Here is a 14,252-nt window from a genome sequence, read left to right on the forward strand (position 1 = left end):
AACTATTATCTCGTTTTGCAGGTATGATTTGATAACCAATACGATTTTAATGAGATTATTGTAAGACGTGAGATATTCGAGCATGTAATTTATATATCATGATATTTTACGAGCAAGATTTTATACCCTTCATGATGTCATCACCTCAAGTGTATGTAGAGATCAAATGACCATCGAGAAACATTTGTAGACGAGCTTCAAAACTTTACCATGGAACAGCCCTGGAGGGACCCTGACTCAAGCAATAGTATGTCGGATTGCAAGAAGGGGGGCCTGAATGACAATGTCAGATATACCGCGGTACCACAAAGCCTCGTGGTCATTATAGAAGGACCCGGCCCGTGCCAAGAAATTTTGTGGCTCAAAGCTGTTTTGTCCAGCCCAGCGTGTTGCCACACTAAGGTTGCTTTACAACACTCTATGGCACTGACGTCTCATAACTTCTAGATTTCTGTTCAATCTTGGCGTCGAAGGGAAGGGAATTATGCCTGGTTCGTCTGGGCGTCGGTACCAAGAAGCTCCGAATACCATAAATCAACATACTCAGACGATAAATCAAAAAGACAGATTAAGCAAACAGCTAACCACATCCTAGAGCCAGTAGGCAGGTACTCATCAAATTACTCATCAATCAGGTCCTGTATATTATGAGCTTCATATTTCCCAAAGTATGATAACGATGAAGAAGGACTCACAGAAGACTTAACGTCAGATCTCCGCGTATCTTAGCTCTTAACTCGACCTCAATGTCAAGGTTCAGATCAAGTCTCAAGCTCAACGCAGTTTTATCATCTTTGATTATCGCTTGCCCCGATTCGCGACGCTCAGTTATTGGTTGTATAGGAGCTATTCCTCTCATTGCCGGTAGTTCTGTAATCGCTTCTCTTTGAATCACTTCTGTGGGTGTATCGCTATCATCTTGGGCTGAGGCTTCTCTCTCGATAGACTTGGTTTTAGATGTCATGATAGAATTGGGATTTGATCCCTTCCGGTGATCGGCTTCTTTTGCAAAATTGTTTTGGAGATAATATCCCTGTTTGGTGTAGAAATCAGATTCATCCACTTCGCCCGAATGATCTGTGTCTTTTCGAAATGTTGGCTTTTTCTGTGTTTTGACGGTATCCATAGTATTCATTGATATGTATAAATGAGAAACAAATATTTTATGTATAAAATTAGGGAAATAGAAATCGGTCGCATAGTCAAGTCATGAACTCAAATCCACGGGTCCCACATTTGCATGACGTTGAAGATCCTTGGTTTGAGCAATTTCATTGGCTCCCAAACGGAGGCTCTGAGCATTGAAACTTGAAGCGAGCTTATCCGTTAACTAGAAACAAGTTTTGACATCACTTCTGTGTCAGTGGTTGAACTTTAAAAGAGCTGGTCATTTTCTTCCGGAGTCCAGACTCGGCAAAATCCCCGTTATACTTTATCTCCTGGTCGGGTCTATCATGACGTGAGCGGAGAGGACTGATTGAATTGCAAGAACTAAAGCAAAAAGAATTCCATTTTCTAGAAACTCGCACTTTCATCTTTAACAAAGCACATGAATGTGTTTTTTGCCATCAGCCAATGCAGAATAATCATGATACTCCAACCATGAATGGCGTCGCGACTGCTTCCGCGCCGAAAAGGAAACCCCCGAAACTCCGACCTCCCAAGTTGCGAAAGAGCTCAACCTCAGATCCTGCAACGAGCGACTTCAATGAGCAAAGAATAAATGGTGCTACGGAATCTACCAAATCAAACTCTCCGTCTGCAAACTCGGGTAGCATTTCCACAGATCCAAGACAGAATGGCCGACTTTCTCCTTCACCTCAGGCTGAACCTCAGGTTGATGAAAACCAAAACCAGCGCACTCGACACCATCGCAGACCCCGCCAACCTTCGACACAGTCACAAGATCCATATCAATATCAAAGCACCGAGCCTGAGGACAGTGGTAACAGAAGTTCGGAACAACGGACGGTGCAGGAAAGGCGCGTGAGCCACATACTTCACCCTCAGGAAGCCGGCGGCCAGATGCAGGGGAACAGTGAACTTGTTCCAAGACCAGCAGCTGGAGGTGTGGAGCAAGTGTCAGAGGTTACAGAAGTAAAGCCTCAGTCGAAGAAGAATGATCAATTAAAGCTGAGGTTGGACTTGAACCTGGATGTAGAAATTGAATTAAAAGCCAAGATCAGAGGAGACGTAACGCTGCAACTACTGTATGCCTTTCTTTCGCCGACTGGGTTTCATTCCTGACTTACTAACTTGTCTGACAGACAATAATATATTATTCAACTCTACGAGATCCGTTGTTTTTTGGGGACATCGAGGGCCCCGAAAGGGATAAATGAATGAGAATATACAGCTTATTGATATTCGGATTATAGAGCCACGTCTAAAACTTCGTACCGGATTTTATGATTCGTATATTTGCAAATCACATCTGTCAGTAGCAATACTTTCATTATGTCCTGCAGAAGGAGGTAGCCAAGATCAGACTAGAGTATGGTGATTACTACAATGTAGTTGATTTGCAAAGTATGTTGCCATCACTAAGCCAAAGTTGTTTAACGCCCCGGTGAACAGCAAAGTGAGACGGCAATCCATCGGGTTTCACCTTGCAACTTTGAGCCTGGATCAGCCGTGGCTCCGGGTATCTAACCTTACCATTCCGCACTTTTTATTTACGTATTCAAAAGTTTAGCTCTTCCGGTCTCTTATCTCAGATCTCACCCTTTACTTATGCTCTATAAAGTGTATGTCGCGATCAAGTGCGAGCTTTGGATGACAAAATTCAGCTCGACCAGCTGGACTAGACATCTAGACACTGGAAGGTTTCTTCAAAGGGGGTAAATGTATGATGGGATGGCTGCCTCTTTTTCCTTACAAAAAAATAAAGAAAAACATCGTCTGTTCAATGAACTCTTACTTAACAAACCAAGACAAACGAAAGAGTTGCTGCGCATTAATCCTGAAGCCACACATTGACAACTCGGGTATCCACTTCCAAGTTACCATCATACATCGATATAGTTATCATTTCAAAACCCGACGACCTAGCCAGAAAATTGAATTGGACTGTATTGTCAGACATCTGCTTGGCCCCGAGGAATAGGGCATGCTGCCAAATCCAAATAAATTAGCTTCTCCTCCATGGCAACAAAGAGCATGATGTAAAACTCACCCCTCGTGGACCTTTGATTGTATACCCTCTCCACACCTGCTGTGCCGCCAACGTGGGCTGCTTTTGACTTAGCAAGAATTCTCCTGGTTATAATAGAAGTTTGACTTGGGGAGGGGTTCAGCTCACCGTTATAGTAATAGTAAATGATTGATTGACTTTGATCGGAAGACTCTTGTCGGTGTTGATATTCTGGATCCACGTCTGTCCCGTTGGGACCATGCTCGTGTCCAAAAGAATCTTAAGTTGAGCTTTCAGCGTCGCTGTGTCGACGGTTTTGAGCTCGGTCGACCTGACAACGGCCAGATATCCCGCAGACGGATTGCAGAAAATGCGAATGCTTCCTGTGACACTATCGCTCTTACCCTCGTTTGAAGTCTCAACCACCTACTGATCCCTGATAGTCGCAACATTCATGCATGTCCAGCTCGTAGCAAGAGCAATTGAGCTGGACATCGCAAAATCCTATGGATTCTGAAATTTACCGCTAGACTAAGAGATCTGCCATGGCACTCCTAAATATCATTGAAGAGCACTTTCGAAAAATAAATAAACTTAAAATGCGAAAAGAAAAAAGATGAAAAACATACAACAGATATTGTATGTCGCTGACCACCTAGCGCCTACGAGTTTGTCCTAGGCGGCTCGCCGCTCTAGCGAGGCGTCCCTTTAGCCCTTCACCTGAAGGGCTGGAACTGATATTTAAAAGTCGCCTTTGTAAGTTCTAACAGGGAAAGATTTGACGAGGTGTCAAAACGCATATGTTTCTCAGCCCGTCCCGAGTATGCGTTAATATGTAGTTGGTCACACTAGGACGACTGCTGCTTCGCAGTGTCACGTGTTGAATTGTATTGTAAAGAATGTTCTAGGCAGTGCTTCCAAGCGGGGAGGGGTCATTGTCCTGGCGATCTGGCTTATCTTTGCAGGCTGTACTTCTGTTCTTCCCGTCCATGCATAGCCTTCGTCTTTACCAAGATCTTTCATGACACGAAACTGTGCTGCTGCTGGAGAGGACTACAGTCGATGTCGAAAACTGATTATTTGAGTGACACCACACATGTTTCTCGGTTCGCACGGTCGTACCCAAATCTGCCCTCGTCTGAGGCTAAGCTGTAAATCCCGATCCTCTAAGAATATATAATCTTCATTCAAGAATGTATATATACGTAAAGTACTGTATATTACACGAAACTCCTTTGCATCACTGCTTGGCCCTTGTATCTCGCTAGACGGAATGGAGATAATGGAAGGTAAATCTTCTTTAGCAATAAGGATGCTGATGAACAAGGTGAACAGCTACATGGCAATAAAAAAACACACCTGGCCACGTTTACGACTCGATGAAATGTGACTTGCCTTTATACCTTTTGGCTCTACCATTTATGGCCAATCGGGGGAAAGGCATTATCAGCCCAAACATAAATCATGAGGAGTTCTGTCACGTACGCCGGAAAACGAGGTGCTCTGGAGACGGACGAAGACCTTCCCGATGAAACCAGGAGGAGCCTTTCATGGAGGGGCGGAGGCTGGAGAAGGGAAACCGCAAGGGTGGTAGACATTCTTGGGGGGGAAGACCGTATCCACCTCTTTTTTTACAGTTAAACCAATTATTTTGCGTGTTTTGGCGCTGGCCTCTGCAGATTCCAAGCTAAATCTTTTCCCTCTTATTTGTTCAGCTACTGCCCCTGGCCCTCTATTGGCCCCACATTGTGGCTCAACTGAACTACACCGTCTGACCAACATAATTGAGGATCGTTAGCGTGCAGTAGCGTGAGCTCTTGTAACTTACAGTATCTAAACAGCTGAGTTTTCATGCAACCAGGGGCTTTAGTGAGGAGAAATCTTGGCTGAGTATCTGAAATACGAGATCCGAATTGTGATCTCAACCAGGGGTTCTCAATTATATTGTCGAGACAGTGTACCTGCCTTAATGGTTAGTCCCTAGTCTAATTATATCCCGTTCATAAGAAATATCCTTTCCTGGCCACAACGAGGCTATCTACAACTTTCCCCGCCTGTCTATTCTTCTCTACATCCCGTTTCCTCCAACAAGAGTATATCGTTACCGACTCCGACTTTGCCTGGCTATGCACAAAGGAAACACTCCCGATGAGATCCAACGCCTATTCCCCTTACCGACAACCGCTAAGAATGACTGTGACCTTCCGGCAGCTACACCAAATACCGTTGCCTGGAGCAAACATCTCCCTTTCAGCCTTCATCTCATCCCTCTAATCCTGAGCATTTTGCTGATATTCAGCGATGCTCGTAACTGGCACGTGTCTGGCAACCTGGACACACTGGTGGATCAATATCGTACCTCTGTCCAAACAGCCGTCCAGGCCATTGCCGCTGTGCTGGCAGCCATCGAGGTCTTTGTACTCTGTCGACTAATTAATCTGGCGACTCGCATTTGGTTCACGAGAGCCTCTGTTTCACTCAATACGCTGAGCTTCTGGTCAGCACTCTCCACTCCCACGATCAACTGGAGCCTGCCCTTCCGGATGGTTACTATCACCGTCGTACTCAGCAATCTATCTGCAGTGATCTCCGCCTTGTGGACAGGTGCCCTGACTCCTGCAAACACAACCAGCATCCAAAACACTACCGTTCTCGTTCCAGACTGGTCCAACTTGTCATATATTCAAGAATACCCATCGGAGGTCGACAAGACTGGTTTGACGATTCGTAACACAAAGGGCTACTTCACCTATTCGGTTGGCATAAGCATGCTCGGGTCTCTACTGTCCTCAGTCAACTCAGCCTCTCCTGTCGATGGGGGCATTCGCAACCATGTCAAGTTAGATAATACAGGCTATAGCTATCATGGCCGATCTTATGGAGTAGGGGCAAGCGCTGGCCTCCTTGATGGATCGGTTCTCAAAACTCCCCGCGCCACCAACTATAGCTACAATGAGGTCGGCCTCGACACCGCTGTCTCCTGCATCTACAATGGCAGTTCGCTATTTGTAATTGACGAGCTCCCTGAGACATCTCTTTTTGCTGCGCAGGGACTCCTTCCAGACAGCAGACCCTCCTCCCCGGAATATTCAGTCTACATAGGCCGGGAAACAGCTCGATTGTTGCCATCGGCGTTGCAGCGAAACCCATCGCGTTTATAGCAACGCGCTACATGGCTGTGGCCGCAGGCAACAACTATGCATTCCTGAATGCCGCCCAGTGCGCTATCACCTTCACCCCGGCGCTTTTTAATGTCTCTACGAATATCAAGGGACGCAATATCACCGTCAGCAAAGTACCTGTCTCGGAACCATCGGCTTCCCCGACCCCCAGCATCGATCCTGACCACAATATGACTCACGTCGTCATGCGTCAGCTGGAACTCATCGCAAATGATTTGACTGGTTATTACCGCTCTCCACTCGGCGACGCCTTGAACACCAGTATTAGCGACTATAGGACCTCTGCTGCGAACACTAAGAGAAATATGACGGAAACCTTGTCGGAGACGCAAGTTGCCCTGAGGGGGGCTGGAAAACGCCGTAGTCTCCTTAGTTGACGACATTCTCGTCGCCTATGCATCGGCCCAATTGATGGTGGGGGGGTTTCACAGCATCCGTGCCAGTACGAGTGCAGGTCTCGGCGCTCCGCGTCGGATCGCGAGGCTATATTATTGCAAGTGCGGTTATCGCAGGTTTAATTGCAATGGTGGTGATTGGCGAAGCTATCCGCATGCGACGGTGGAGGGCGCTCCCAGAATTTGATTATCTAGACAACCGAATGCTGGTTGTCAGTGCGTCAAAGGGTGGCGAGGCGGTTGCCAATTATGTGGAACAGGTAGAATGCAAAGACATCGGCGGAATTCCAGTGGGGTGGAAGGGAGGGAAAGGAGACTGGAATAGTGGAGAGATTAGCTTGAGAACGAGATAGTTGTTGCATGTCTGTGATTCACAGAAATTCATTGAACGGAAGTTGTGGCTTTTGTAAATTCAAAGAGGGCCAACTATAATCTTCAATACTTGGGCCTTTGTGGCCAAGATGGCAATGCCCTCTTCCTTTGCCTCGATCTTGTCCATATATCATTTGAATTCTTGGGGGTGTGATCTTCCAGTACAGTTAGGAGGATACTCAAATACTCACAAAGATCAAGCTACGACGTAGCGTGATCGAGCAAAGGAAGTAGTAGCGGTCTGACGAAATTAGTAGCTTGAGGAGAACAAGAAGGAAGCTAGGATGTAGAAGCCTAGATACAGTAGGCGTGGATGGCTAGGGTGGACGCCTTAGGCATCAATGACAATAGTTAGTAACAACTTGGGTTCGTTACAACAGTCATAACTCCGAGTTTTAATCTCAGCGTCAGGTCCAGCAAGTGCGGAAAAAGATAACCAACTATCGGAACTAATAGCCCACTAGTAGCGCCCACCTATCTACTCGCCATATTTAAGTAGATCCATGTTCTGCGCATATATTTGTGCGCCCTTTTTGTATATTTAAAAACCACCGAGTATACACATCTCTCTACGCCCATTCGCTCTACTCCATACTGTATCTGCCATAGGTCAGAGTGGTGGAACAATGCATCATCAGTAACTAAGACAAGACTTGCGCTCTTGACATCTTCCGCAATGCCGATGTACCGTCTTGAGCATACAGTGGTGCTGCTAAAATCTGTGACCCTGCTTGGCTGCCAGTGGTATCACCTTCTTCAAATAGCCTATCAACCCACCTAAACGCTTAGTGATGTATCGTACTGTGCTTAATATTTTGATCACTAACTAGTTTGAACCATGTACAAGAGCTTTGCCTGTGTCTAGTGTTTCATTGTAGCTACTGAATGTGATTTTTGATTTTAGTACGAGAATTCCTCCGCCGAATTTGCTGCCATTGACGCTTAGGAGCGGTAGGATTTGGCTTGAGCCTCATCTCGATTGCAAATCCGAGACCTCCTGCGCAAAATGGCTTATCAGGAGATGAATCTATGATCATATCTAGGCCGAAATGGTAGTATAGAAATTAATTAAAATAATTGCTGATATCCTACGATAAGAGCTCTTAGAATCGGCAGCTGCAGCTTATCAAATATAATTACTACTCTCTATATAAGTGTGTTAGGTGAAGATATTTATCTATATTATCTAGATTCTAAAAAGCCAGATATATGATGTTACTGAGAATTGAGAATATAGTCATTATATTTAATTTCTAGTGTATGAATTGATTATGTTGGCTGTCTGCGTATATAAATTGTGGTACTGCGTGTGTGATATGGCTTCTACAAATACCTTGCTGGCTAATTCTGAGAATTAGCTTATTATTTGGCTTTTAGCTTAAAACTGAGCTATTCTATACAAAACTCATTCTGCTTTACCTAATACTGATATCCACTGTGCTTTTATCAAATTTTAATATGACCAAGCCGCCGATCCCCGTTGCGCTGCCGCCGTGGCGTCCTTTACCCTGACAAGTTCTGAGCTTACAAAAATTGATGTACATGACCAAGTAATTGGGAGGCCTATTCGACAAATCAATAAGTCCTCCGCGCCGAACACAAGCGGTTACATAGCCCTCACAGTTGGGGTTTTGAAAAAAGGTGGGTGGCGGGTGGTGGGACCTGACCATGGTCCGCGAAAGGAGATCACCACGGTCCGTGCCGTTCATAGTAGCCTCTTGTCCAGGATTGTCATATCCTAAGCTCGTACTATTCTTTTATCGACAAAGTCACCGACAAAATCTTCACAGCCTTCCTCGAAATAAGATAGTCAAGACCGGACCAGACAGTGGTGGCGGCTACAACGTATCTTGTTCCTACAGCGTAGGCAAATCAGTTTGTTCAGGGCCAAAACAAGGCGAGGCTTACGGCGGGTAGAGTGGTGTTGCAAGGGAGACATGAAACACGACAGGTTTAGCCGAGTGGCCACGTCATCCGTTCAGGGGTGTTCAGGGCGTTCAGGTGCGGGGCTGAAGGGTAAAGCGGCAAGGCCACTTTTCCCAAAAATCAAACAAAATGTGGCAATGGAAAAGAAAAACATACAACAGCAGGGATTCGCATGTGGTCACCCACCATACTACTAACCTGCCGGCGTGTGGCTTAAGTACGGCTGAGCGGACGGGAAGCCCTGTTCTCCACACCCTATGGTCGTATGTACTTGACACAACTGGAAAGGGAAATATATACTTCTAGTGACAATGTTCCTATAGTTCCTTTACCTCCGATACCCCAGCTTTAAGATCTATCTTTATGATATACAGAAATTCCAGCGCCTCCCTTTATTTTTGCATGTGGATTCCCCACGCAGGCAACAACCAGCAGAGCCTCAATTCATCTAAATGACTCAGCCATGCCCCTCCCGGTGGCTGAGCCTCATCAGACGAAAATTCAAAATAAATAAATTCACCCCTGCGACTCGCTCCCTAGTTCAAGTCATCCGATTCAAAGAAAACCTCACAATGGCGTCAATCAATATACTAGATGATCTCCTTCGGGGACCCGCAGAAGATGCGACAGTCCACCAGATCGACTTCACGAAAACATGCCCACCCATCACCGCATTCAAAGACAACTTCGCCGCCGTAATCGACAATTTTCTGACCGAAGCCGAGTGCAAAGAGCTCCTCCAAATTGCAGAGGAATCCATCGTTTCTGCAAGAGCCAGCACACATGCAGACTCATCCGAGTCCCAATCACCAACTCCAGTCTGGGAACGCGCGATGATCAATGTCGGCGGCGGGAAACAAGTCATGTCAGTTGACAGCCGCAAAAGCGGACGAATTATTCTCGACTCGGTTGATATTTCGCAGCGGATCATGGACCGCTTGCTTCCATTTATGCGCGATTTTGGTATCGAGCGAGTGCAGAATCAGCCATTAGTCACCGGACTTGGTCCCGCCCGAAGAGGCGATGTATATCTAAAGCCACGACTCAATGAGCGCTTACGATTTCTGCGCTACGAGGGAGGTGATTATTTTCGACCTCATTGGGATGGATGCTACGTTACTCCCGACGAGTCGGAGAGGTCATTATTTACGGTCCAACTGTATTTGAGCGGAGAAGGCGAGCAAGACATGGAAGAGCTGCAGCCATATTTGGAGCTTGCAGAGAAGGAAAATGCTCTTATTATAGGCGTTGACCCAGACGAAGAGCACTTGAGGAAGGTGACAGCTCAAAAGGAGAGACTTTCCTGTGAGGCAGCGGGCGGCGGACCGGAGACTCTTCTAGGTGGTGCCACGTCTTTTATGAGTGGTTTCAAAAATAAGGATTCTGTGCGTGTGTTTCCTAAGACGGGGAGAATGCTCATCTTTCAGCAGAGGAATCTGATGCACGGTGGGGACGATGTCTTCCGTGGGGTCAAGTATACGATTCGGTCGGATGTGATGTACTCAAAGTTGGAGAAATAGATAATATTTTCGATGTAAATTGCAAAAATACTATTTTATTTTCCATGTCTATAACTAAATTATATATGGCATTAGTTGACTGGTTGAAAGATGTGCGCGCAGCGGACGGTACTAGTAGTAGTATTATGCCGCCATATTTTTTATCAACTTCATTTAATTTGGTTGATAAAATTATTCACATGTGCTGTTCAATGTCAGCCCCCTCGTCTCACCTGCATTTCCAAGATGTTAAAGATGCTGAATGCCAATGGTAACCCTTCGGCCCCGCAAAGCCCGAGCTTATCAACCGTTTTCGACCTTACGTCATGCCGCATCCAGCACGGCGCGAGGGCCGAATTCAACTCAACATAAAACACACCACCTCGCCTCGAATTGTGTTTTCCAGACTCATATCTACCTCACTGTGACAACCAAGTGCTTGCATATCACACAATTGCCAACTCCTCCATTCTTCACACAATGTCGTCCACCAACAACGTGGCCTTCACGGCGCCCATCAACCCACCCGGAACCACCCCACTCTCGCTCTCACAAATCTGGGCCGGATTACTCTTGAAGATTCGATCTGCCGAAACATTCGTCGCCGCAGCAATCGAGTCCACAGATGTGATCAGCGAATCGACAGATTCACAAGGCAACTCCGTCACCACTCGCGAAGTCCTGTTCCGCGAGACACAGAAAAAGGTCAAGGAGGTCGTGACCGCGTTCGAAACTTGTCGCGTGGAGTTTCAACAGCCCGACGGAAGCCGGGTATCTAATGTTATCAGCGAAGGTGCTGGTGGGGAACTATATATGACCTATATCTTTGAGTGGAGGCATCCCGGGGTCTCGAACGAAGAATTGGCCGCTCTGCTCGAGAAGGAGAAGAAGATGAGCAAAATGGCGGTTGAGGGGACTATCAAAGTCATGCACCAGTTGGCCGAGGAAAAGAAGATTTAAAAAAAATCCAAATGAACCAGCATAATAATCGACAAATAATTTGTTTCTCAATGCTACCAATCATCACTGTCGTAGTCCACCTCGGGATAAATATCTCCTCCGTATATTTCAGGTAGCCTGGTTTCCGAATAATGGCGCTTGAGGGCCTTGGCCTTCATATTCCGAGGATTGGTCATGCTCTCGATCATCAGCTTGGTAGTGGGTGTATGAACTGGCTGTCTGCCGCCGATCGACAACCAGATCTTCGAGTCGGGGGTGATACGTGTGTCATCAATCTCGTCTTCTCTCGGGCGTCGCGAGAAAACAACTGACCTTTTGACATGAATTAACCGGATTAAAAGAGCCCATTCTAATCGTTGAAGGCAGTGCACGTCTAGTTCCAGCCAGGTCAGGCCTTCACATTGACGGAGTAGCTGCCAGCAACTTTTTATATCCTCCCATCCCCATGGATCTACCAGGTCACCATTGGCTGGTTCTCCCCACGACATCCTCTGAGGGATGGTCGTATCATCGTCCACAACACGATTATGCGAAGGCATAAAGCTTATTTGCCTCATCCATGAACGGACCTGAGGACTTACAGCCCGGAGAAACCCACTGAGTAAATTAGGATATTCGAATGCAAAACGATTTTCAGACCAAAATATCGGAGCCGCTTCATTGTAAAATCGCCTGTTGATGAGGAGGACATCGAGATCGGTACGTCGCGTACATAAACAGCGGAGAGATTTCATGCACGGGTTGCCGTGATCTCTTCCAGTCACGTCCCAGTAGCAGTTATCGCAGAGATACGCATTGGTGTGTGGTTTTCCCCATTTGCTGCGAAAGGGCGACACGGAAATCTGGACTTGAGGCTCTTTGTAGCCCCATGTTGCGCAGCGCGCGCAGGCGCCTTCTTTAAACACGCTAGGACCAGGCCGAACAATAGAAATGCGATCCTGATATCTGCAGGGATCTTTATGTCTCATATCGAATTTGCATGGTTGGATAAGAAGATGGCGATAAACTTCGTTTCTCAACTCCGACGGCAAAGCAAAGAACCTAGCAAGTGTTAATGTGGCCCGCAGACTCTAGCTGTTCTAGTCTGCCATTTCTAACCTTGTGATAAAATCAGATTCAACTACTGGCTCTTTTTCAGCAAGAAAATTTTCATTTTGGGCCAACTGAGCCTTGCACCTCGATTTTTGCACGCCACTGGGACGGGGTCGTTCAAGGCGACCGGGAAATACACGAGGATAGGAAGGAATAGATGGATTAGGCTGAGCCAATAAAGCCATAAGCAAAATCAAAACGTAGAATTATCGATTGAAAAGCCTCAAGGGCATACATTATCTTCTAACAGCCGGAAGCCCGCTCGTTAAATGCATTGTTATTTTGATTTTCGCGGAGACAGCACAGCCTTGCAAGGCACCAATGATAAAACAAACGAACACGAGGCTGTGTGTGGCAAAGCAAATAACAATACCCAACTGATATCCAAGCAAATTTTGAGTCATACATATTTCTCAGCCCCATGTCTTGCCCTTCCCGATTTTGACCCCGAAGCATTCTACTCTGAGTCAGGCGCGATGATCTTACCCTCCGATACCTGCACCGCAGTTCCCGTCAAAATAACCTCTTCGATCACCCTGTCCTTGCTCAAAGTAGTCTTGACGCCAATATCGCTGCGACGGCCCATTTCCACTCCCTGTACAACATGGAATTTATGCTCCTCTCCCGCTTGACCCTCTGTCAGGGTCAGGTACGCCGCCAACCCACTGGCCGAGCTGCCAGTCGCCGGATCTTCAAATTGGCCTAGCATCATGCGTGTCCGGATAACCTTCTGCTTGGTGACATCATCATATACATCACGGACAAAGAAGTAAACACAGATCAGCCCGTTCTTCCACCCTTCGTCGAGGTGGTTGCCGTTCTGCACGGGGACTAGTTCTCCACCGGTAGCGGTTGTCACGGTCGCCAGGGCTTCCAATGAAGGAAGCTCAATAAAGGTCTGGCTCATACCGTTGACAATAGAGAATAGAGGGAACGACACATCTGACGCGAAGAATGGCGCCACACTGGGGTGGTAGTACAATAGGTCCTTGATGCTGAGCCTTGAGGCATGAATGCGCGTATTATGCGCGATGCGCGCGGAAACAGCCTGTGTCGCAGCGTCGGTGATGGAGATGGGGATTTCGCCGGACTTCGTCACCAGAGAAGTGACATTGCTGCCAGCCGCCACTTCCGGGGCGAGGCATAGGAACCACGAGGCCGCGCCGATGGTGGGGTGGCCGGCGAACGGGATCTCGCACTCGATGGTGAATATGTCGATGGTTCGCTTGCTTGAGTCACGGGCTGGGTGCACGAAGATGGTTTCGGAAAGGTTGAATTCTTTCGTGATGATGTGCTTCTGGCTTTGGGTCAATGCGGTCGATTCATCTTCTGGTAGGAAGACGACGGCAAGCGGGTTGCCGCCGTACGCCTTTAGTGTGAAGACGTCGAGAGTAACGAAGCGAAGTTGAGTCATGGTTAATTGTTTGGGTTTGATATTCAAGGTCTTCAGCTACATATGTCGACTTTTATAAATGGAGTCCCCGCCCTTGACTCATTGCGGCCGGTGGGTCATTATCTGCCGAACCGCCCGCTTGTCATCGGCAAGGCGCACCGTGACTGCATTTTTAAAATTGGCGACACCCGTTAATACCGTGTGATTTATAATCATTTTGGTGATCCTTGTGGGTTCAAGAAGAGCGTAAGTCTTGCAAGAGTCGTAATAATTTGCTAAAACAGGCTAAATAAAATTTCG

The 14,252-nt window shown here is 46.8% G+C and overlaps 6 protein-coding genes across 6 annotated transcripts; 4 read left to right on the top strand and 2 right to left on the bottom strand.

Moving 5' to 3' along the window:
- Positions 1 to 1,602: 1,602 nt before the first annotated feature.
- Positions 1,603 to 2,274, top strand: N7509_003773 (uncharacterized protein; the record flags this gene model as incomplete). Its single annotated transcript, XM_056628410.1, has 2 exons — positions 1,603 to 2,210; positions 2,268 to 2,274. 2 exons carry the CDS (start codon positions 1,603 to 1,605, stop codon positions 2,272 to 2,274), a joined length of 615 nt encoding a protein of 204 aa, XP_056491144.1.
- Positions 2,275 to 5,259: 2,985 nt separating this feature from the next.
- N7509_003774 (uncharacterized protein) lies at positions 5,260 to 6,692 on the top strand (the record flags this gene model as incomplete). Its single annotated transcript, XM_056628411.1, has 2 exons — positions 5,260 to 6,141; positions 6,201 to 6,692. The coding sequence occupies 2 exons, from the start codon at positions 5,260 to 5,262 to the stop codon at positions 6,690 to 6,692; spliced, it is 1,374 nt and encodes a 457-aa protein (XP_056491145.1).
- A 2,888-nt stretch (positions 6,693 to 9,580) lies between these two features.
- N7509_003775 (uncharacterized protein) lies at positions 9,581 to 10,528 on the top strand (the record flags this gene model as incomplete). The annotated part of the gene is made up of 1 exon (XM_056628412.1): positions 9,581 to 10,528. One exon carries the CDS (start codon positions 9,581 to 9,583, stop codon positions 10,526 to 10,528), a length of 948 nt encoding a protein of 315 aa, XP_056491146.1.
- Positions 10,529 to 10,987: 459 nt separating this feature from the next.
- Positions 10,988 to 11,467, top strand: N7509_003776 (SRPBCC family protein; the record flags this gene model as incomplete). Its single annotated transcript, XM_056628413.1, has 1 exon — positions 10,988 to 11,467. The coding sequence occupies one exon, from the start codon at positions 10,988 to 10,990 to the stop codon at positions 11,465 to 11,467; it is 480 nt and encodes a 159-aa protein (XP_056491147.1).
- Positions 11,468 to 11,520: 53 nt separating this feature from the next.
- N7509_003777 (uncharacterized protein) lies at positions 11,521 to 12,435 on the bottom strand (the record flags this gene model as incomplete). The annotated part of the gene is made up of 1 exon (XM_056628414.1): positions 11,521 to 12,435. One exon carries the CDS (start codon positions 12,433 to 12,435, stop codon positions 11,521 to 11,523), a length of 915 nt encoding a protein of 304 aa, XP_056491148.1.
- Positions 12,436 to 13,016: 581 nt separating this feature from the next.
- N7509_003778 (PhzF family phenazine biosynthesis protein) lies at positions 13,017 to 13,973 on the bottom strand (the record flags this gene model as incomplete). The annotated part of the gene is made up of 1 exon (XM_056628415.1): positions 13,017 to 13,973. One exon carries the CDS (start codon positions 13,971 to 13,973, stop codon positions 13,017 to 13,019), a length of 957 nt encoding a protein of 318 aa, XP_056491149.1.
- Positions 13,974 to 14,252: the final 279 nt, after the last annotated feature.

Source organism: Penicillium cosmopolitanum (assembly GCF_028827165.1).
Source record: "Penicillium cosmopolitanum strain IBT 29677 chromosome Unknown utg000005l:1.0-4006212.0:1.0-4009387.0, whole genome shotgun sequence".
NCBI classification, from domain to species: domain Eukaryota; kingdom Fungi; phylum Ascomycota; class Eurotiomycetes; order Eurotiales; family Aspergillaceae; genus Penicillium; species Penicillium cosmopolitanum.